The 7,322-nt window shown below is 29.9% G+C and overlaps 1 protein-coding gene across 1 annotated transcript; it reads left to right on the top strand.

Annotated features, from left to right (window-relative positions):
- Positions 1 to 878: 878 nt before the first annotated feature.
- On the top strand, positions 879 to 4,995 carry LOC145076325 (uncharacterized). Its single transcript, XM_079022252.1, has 12 exons — positions 879 to 1,484; positions 1,578 to 1,675; positions 2,038 to 2,139; positions 2,272 to 2,388; positions 2,471 to 2,711; positions 2,798 to 2,925; positions 3,349 to 3,704; positions 3,780 to 3,879; positions 3,968 to 4,027; positions 4,127 to 4,210; positions 4,307 to 4,423; positions 4,557 to 4,995. Exons 2-12 carry the CDS (start codon positions 1,616 to 1,618, stop codon positions 4,860 to 4,862), a joined length of 1,671 nt encoding a protein of 556 aa, XP_078878378.1. The 5' UTR covers positions 879 to 1,484; positions 1,578 to 1,615; the 3' UTR covers positions 4,863 to 4,995.
- The last annotated feature ends 2,327 nt before the right edge of the window (positions 4,996 to 7,322 follow it).

The raw sequence follows: 7,322 nt of genomic DNA, 5'->3' as shown, positions 1-7,322 counted from the left end.
GCAAAGAGGAAGGGAAAAATGACTTTCTTCCGGTGCATCGGATTTCAGCATGGACCTTGACGAAATGCGAAAAATAACAATGTCGTTTGATCGATATAATCTTAATTTCTCCAAACGTTTGGCGTTCGACAAAGAAAAAGAAGAATCAAGGTAGAAGGAACGGGCGGGAAGACAAGAAATGGAGGATATGAAATTCTTGATGGAAAACACCGATCATCTCTCGGGACCGGCTCTCGAGCTCGTGATGAAGAAGAGAGAAAAAAATATGATTTTTTTTCGTAGGTTGTTGGTTTGTTTGATATTTTTGTTTTTTTTGTTTTTTTTTTTAATTTTCAACTTTTTTAAATGTTAGGTTTATTGTAATTTTTATTTTAACTAATGAAATGCATTTTCTTTTTAATTAATTTTTTTGGTTGTTTTTAATTTAAAAATTAAATCATAAAAAATAAATTAGTTTTATTTAAAAAAAAAAAAAACAAAATAGTGAGGAAAGTTTCCCATTCTTTCCTTAGTTTTTAGATGAGAGAAAAGAAAAATAAAGGAAGAAATTGTGTGACACACAAAAAACTAGGGAAGTTTCAACTAATAGCGTTTTTGATATTTACAAACCATATGGACTAATCTTGAACTTATTCTCTAAAATATATTACGATAATTACAACCTTTATATATTCATATCATTATTACCAAAAGCAGCATAATTTTTTAACTTAACACATTTAACGTGTTGAAAACAACGTACGACCAAAATTAAACTATTTTCATGCATTTAAATCAAAGTCGTCTTCTTTAATAAAACAGATAATCTCATAAAGCACATATTCAATAAAATATTTTATCATTTGGATCGACATCTATAAACCTATCATTCCCAATAGCAAAAAAATGAATCTAAGGAGTAAAGGTCATGCTTGCACTGAAAAGAAAAGCGCGCACGTTAGTCCATGATGGCGCACAAGAAGCTCAGTGTCACCTTCTCCTTTTTTCTCCAATTGTAAAATCCTTGTTATGATACTGTGTATATATATATACAAACACAAACCAAATCGCATCTATTCGGTTACAGAAACATGGGACTGTGCCATCATCTCTCTTTCTTTCTTTCTCTCTCTATCTCTCTGGTTTAATTAATTGAATTAACAGGAAGAAGCATACAGTTGTTGAGGAATTAGGCCCCCTTCCTCTTTCTCTCTCTGTCTCCTTAACCACACACACAGTTGGGTGTTCATATCTTCATCGCTAACGCTCAATTGGGTGTTCTTTTTTCCGACTTTCTTATGCGTATATATGATTCCCACAAATCGAGGCAGGCACTTTGCTCCTGAAGATTGGATTTTTCAGGGCTGAGTACAATTGCTTTCGGCTTTTTTCCCGCGTTTAGTTTCAGTTTAGGTAATGAAGCTTTCGTAATTAATACTCCTAAAAAGAATGAATTTGATTTAGAAGAACAAGAAAAAGAAGACGAACGACCCATTCCATTAAAGGTCTGGTTCATCTGTTTTTATTTAGCCTCTTCATTTAATACTCTGTTTTTTCTTTTGACGAAGTTTGATTTGCTGTTTTCTGTGATGTTGCAGTGTACATTAATGTTAAGTTGTTGTAATTATCTATAAAGATGAATACCAGAGTAAAGACGAACTTGAGACCCATGAAAACTTCAATCAAAGATCCAAAGGTAATTCACTAATTCAGTCATTTGTTATTCAAAATGCGTGATTAGTCTTTTTCAATCTCACTCGATTATCTTCTTCAATTCAATTTGATTGAAGAAATTCGCAAATGGGTTTTCGGATTTGCATCAATTCCAATCTGGGTTTTTGATCATGATCCTCAAAAGTAATTATGGGTTTCTGTGAAGTGTTTTTCACATAATCGAAAAAGTTGGCCACTTTAAATCTTATCCACAATAAGTGTTCGATGAAATTCTTGTGTGTGACTTTCTTTATCGCATTATGATTCTTTTCTTGTTGAAACCGATTGCAATGTTCTTTACTTACTTTTTTTTTTTATTTTTTTTGTAAATATTAAAAAAAAAAGGTTGATACGCAAATGCAAATGGAGGTCGAGAAAACAAGCACAAACACAAGCACTACCAGAAGAGGATCAGTGAGAGAAAGAAAAATGGCATTGCAACAAGATGTACCTTGCTGTCACCATTGACTTTTTATTTAAATTTTTTGAAAGTATTCGCTAAGTAGGGTATTCAATGTAATATCTCAATTATTGTATTATCATTAATATTATTAGTATTTTTTTTTTAATTTATTTCAGGTGGAGAAGCTAAGGAAGAGACTTAGACATGAAGAGAATGTTCATAGAGCTTTAGAAAGAGCATTTACAAGACCTTTAGGAGCTCTTCCACGTTTGCCTCCATACCTCCCTCCTACAGTTAGTTTTAAATCCGAATATTAACTATTTTTCTTAATTAAAATTCCATTTTTTTTTAAAAAAGTTGTAATTTTGAATGTAGACATTAGAGCTTCTAGCAGAAGTTGCTGTTTTGGAGGAAGAAGTTGTGAGGCTTGAAGAACAAGTGGTTCATTTTAGGCAAGGTTTATATCAAGAAGCTGTCTATATTTCATCATCTAAAAGAAATCTTGAAAATTCACTTGATTTTCAAGAATCAAGTAAAAACAAGTCATCCAAGTTATCTCCTCAAATTGAGACCAATTCATCAACAACCCTTGTCGAAAACCCACCTATCATTTCAGGTAAACTTTTTTTATTTCCTAAAAGGTAACTATTTGGTGAAAAGAAATCTTATTTTTTCTTTTTTTAATAATCTTGGTGGAAAAAGAGAACCAATCACCAAATGCCACGAAGAACAAACACCGATCTCCAAATCCCAAATCTCATACACCAGCAAAAAAATCAGCAGTTGATTCTAAGTTGACAGCGAAGCGTTTAGATCCTAAAAAATTACAGGTGAATTTAGTTTAAATTCCTCAATTTATATTTAAAAAAAGGATAATTATAAAAACGATATGACATTTAACAAATTCACAATTTTTTTTAAACCATTTTACAAAATTACTACCAACTTCCCAATTGGTCAATTACAAAATTAAAAATGATTTTTTACAAAGAAAAAAAATCCTAATTATTTATTTGGGAATAATTTCAATTTTCATTTATTTCTTTAGGTTTTTTGTGGTAGATATAGATATCATTCATAAATTATTTTGCCAGTTGGGCACAACTTATGTTGTGAAATCGGTCGTCATTTCGTGCTATTGGTATAAGAAATAGTAAATTATAAAATGTCACATCATATCATATATGATGGTTATTTTTATGATTATTCCCTTGAAAGAATGTATATGCATTTAATGATTTTATTTTGTTTAGTTTGAAGGTAAAGTAATGGAGGGTGCAAATGTAGAGGGAAAAACCAGTTTAATTCAAGAAAAAGGATTATTATCACGAGACGATGATCCAAATAAGATTTCTGAAAGTATTTTAAAATGTTTGATGAACATTTTCATACGAATGAGTTCAACAAGGAGTAAAAGTACAACAGAAATGCCACATTCATTGACATCAAATGAAATTATGAAAGAAACAGCATTTAAAGATCCATATGATATCTCTTGTGAATTTGAAAAAAGAGACATTGGCCCATATAAATATTTATACGCCATCGAAGCAACCTCTATCAACAAAAACCGAACAACAAATTCTGTGTTTTTAATACAAAGATTAAAGTAAGTCGTATTAATTTTAAATTCTTTACTTTATAAACCAATTTCTAATCCTATTTTTTTATTATAATTCTCTAGGCTTCTACTTGGGAAACTCGAATCAGTAGATCTAATGAGTCTCACCCACCAAGAAAAACTTGCTTTCTGGATCAATATTTATAATTCGTGCATGATGAATGTAAGACTTTCCATTTTTTTTTTTTTTTTTGTAGATTTGATAAAAACAATTTGAGAAATACTAATCTTCAAATTATGCAATTTGTTAGGCATTTCTTGAAAATGGAATACCGGAAAGTCCTGAAATGGTTGTTCAATTAATGCAAAAGGTATTGTAAAAAAATATATATATTACATTTATGTATATAATTAACATTATATAAATTGTTTATTATGTGTATAAAATTATATAATTGTTCCCTACTCAGGCAACAATAAATGTTGGGGGACACTTTTTAAATGCAATCAGCATCGAACATTTCATATTGCGACTTCCTTATCATTCAAAATTTGTAAGTTAAATTCCTTTCATGGTCCAAATCTTTAATGAAAGTTTAGTTTATTTCTTTTTTTTACTTTTTATATATAATTTTCTTGAAATTTATCAGACTTTCGTGAAGGGAGTAAAGAATGATGAGATAACTGCAAGAAGTGTATTCGGTTTGGAATTATCAGAACCACTTGTAACCTTTGCTCTTTCTTGTGGAAGCTGGTCCTCCCCTTCTGTAAGTTGTTGTAGATAAGGCTCATTAATTAATCACATTCTTTGTTAAAAAAAAATGAAAAAAGGTCGCATCCTTTTATGAAATCTTAAAAAAAAAATCACAACTAATTCATACCCATGATTTAAAAATGAAGGTAAGAATCTACACTGGCTCTCAAGTTGAAAACGAACTTGAAATTGCGAAAAAAGATTATTTACAAGCTGCGATTGGGATTTCAACAACAAATAAAATGGTGGAAATTCCAAAACTATTGGATTGGTATATGCTTGATTTTGCTAAAGATATGGAATCTTTATTAGATTGGGTATGCCTTCAATTACCAAATGAGGTTGGAAAAGAAGCAATGAAGTGCCTTGAGAGAGGAAAAAGCGTGCCACTTTCACATTGTGTTAGAGTTATTCCCTATGAGTTTCAATTTAGGTACCTTTTGCACAAATAATTTTTTTTTTGTCCTTTAAGATTGTTGAGTATAGATTTGTAAACAGGTTTATAGCATAAAATGGAAGTAGATATATATATATAATCCATTGTAAGTATTATTCAAATTTATTTAATATATTTGGATTGAACAAGTTTTTTGTTGAAGAAATTCATGAAGATGGCATATATTAAATGCGTACAATGTGAATCAGTGTTATTCCCAGGTCCCATTTTCGCCTTGAATTCATTTCATTCTTCATAACAATCACCCATATCCATGTGTCAGCTCTTTTAATATATATATATATATATATATATATATATATATATATATATATATATATATATATATATATATATATATATATATATATATATATATATATATATATAATCAAATATTAGATAGAGAAATCACTCAAAACGATGTGACGATTGAGAATTGATATTCATCTGATCGACACAGTATAAAGCAGTCTATCAACATTAGTGTCGGGTATGAGATATAAGATATTGAGAAGATAGAGATGGGTATGGGAAAAGTAAATGATATATGGTGATGTTTGGTTGAGGATTAATGGTAAGTATTATGATAAAGTGGCTAAAAAGAAAAAGGGAAAGGGAAATGGTGGTGGTCCTTGGTGCAAGGACAAAGATAGAATTCTACTACAATGACAACCCATGTAGCCATATTGAAGCAAAGAACAAAAAGTGGTGTGTCTTTAAATATTTTTTTAAAGGAGTAGGGTATATCGTACTGTTCTTTCGTATTCAAACATAAAGTGTAGTAATTTTGTTTATTTATTTTATTTATTGTAATTTTGGAAAGAAGTAGGATGGGTGGTTGCTGATTCATACTCCAATGGTGACACAAGGTTACACATTTAAAGAAAATGGTACTTTGTGCTTGTCTTACTTCAAGTTTGATGACTTGTATCATATGCCATTTTCTGCATCTTTGTCATTATTAACATAAATGAAGGAGAAAAAATGTATATATACATAAAATTTTATTGTATAGTATTTGTGGAGCAAACATCTAAAGTTCATATTTATAAAACAAAAACCGTATATAGATTTGCAAGATACCTATTTTAAAAAATTATTTACACCATGTGAATATAAAACTATACACATCATGAATTTGATTGTTGAGTATATGGAGAACGATGCTGGTTTAAGTTTGATTTTTGAAAGAGATGGGTTTTTTTTTTCTAATTAAGAAAAGTTAGATAAATTGGTATTTGTTTTAGGGTAGCTCTTATAGACTCATACCATTAAATTTAAAGAAATGCTTGCTGGAATCATTTATGGTTTCCTGAATATATACAAACCAAACAAGATAGATCGCTAGACTATTTTTAAAGTAACCACACAATGAGCTTAACTGTCACAAAAAATACAAAATATCCGGAAAAAAATATTTACATATAACGTATAATATTCATGTATTGAATAATTTTCTTTCATACCCATCACCCAAACATTATAAACATAATGACCAATCGACGAGAAAGTTTATTAAAATACATAAACCTAAGATACAGAATACATAGACACAAAATAAAGTGATAAGTAATATAGATAAAAGTATAATCGTACAACACAAAAATATGAAATATGTAATTCACAAATTAAATATGAATGGATGATGATACATGTATGTCATATAGCTCAAATGGGTTTCGTGGGCTCGTGTGGTTGTATTGTTTGTGACATATAGTGTTGGGGTTTAAAATGGCAAACATACAATTAAAGATGAGAAGAAAAGAAATAAAGAACATGCTAATTATTGGGGTTCACATGTTCAAAATAATCGTGTTATGTTAACATGACAATTAAAGAGATTTTTTTTTTGGGTGGAATGTTACAATTCTGGAACCTACTTCTTGAATTTATCAAAGAAAGCTACCTTTTGGCCTCTAAAATTTATTCGTCAGAATCTACAGATTATGGAATCTCTCTAATGGAGATCAACTTCAGTATCAAACTCCACAGCTCAACATATTTTACATATTCTTGCCAATTGATATCCCCACATGTAAAACATATCTCCAATTTAATTGTAAGAGCTTAGTCCAAAATCAATAAAAGAGACTAGATAGTGAGCTTGGGATTATGTTATTTTTTAGACCTATTATTGTGTTCTCGCTATATTTATGTGTGTGTGTGTGTTTGTTTGTTTTACTTTTGGTTGATGTATTTTTTTTGCTTATATGAGTGGTCGTTTATCTTTGCAGGCTTACTCTTTTTCTTTTCTCAACAATATGGGTGTTATTTGAACTTAAAAACTATAAATTATTAGGAGAGGATCTCAACGATTTAGTGAACAATGGTGGATGTCTGGATGAATTGATTACACAAGTAAGTAAGGCAATCGGATTTTGAAGCCCAAGGACGATGGGCTTTTGTTACAAGTCCTACACCAATTTGTCCATAAACACATTTAGTTTCCAAAATAAACCATCTCTTATTTTTC

The sequence above is a fragment of the Lactuca serriola genome, chromosome 1, assembly GCF_051521515.1.
Source record: "Lactuca serriola cultivar US96UC23 chromosome 1, Lser_US96UC23_V15, whole genome shotgun sequence".
Classification (NCBI taxonomy): Eukaryota; Viridiplantae; Streptophyta; class Magnoliopsida; order Asterales; family Asteraceae; genus Lactuca; species Lactuca serriola.
Note: the sequence above shows the minus strand (reverse complement) of the source record. Positions and strands in the feature narration are given on the sequence as shown.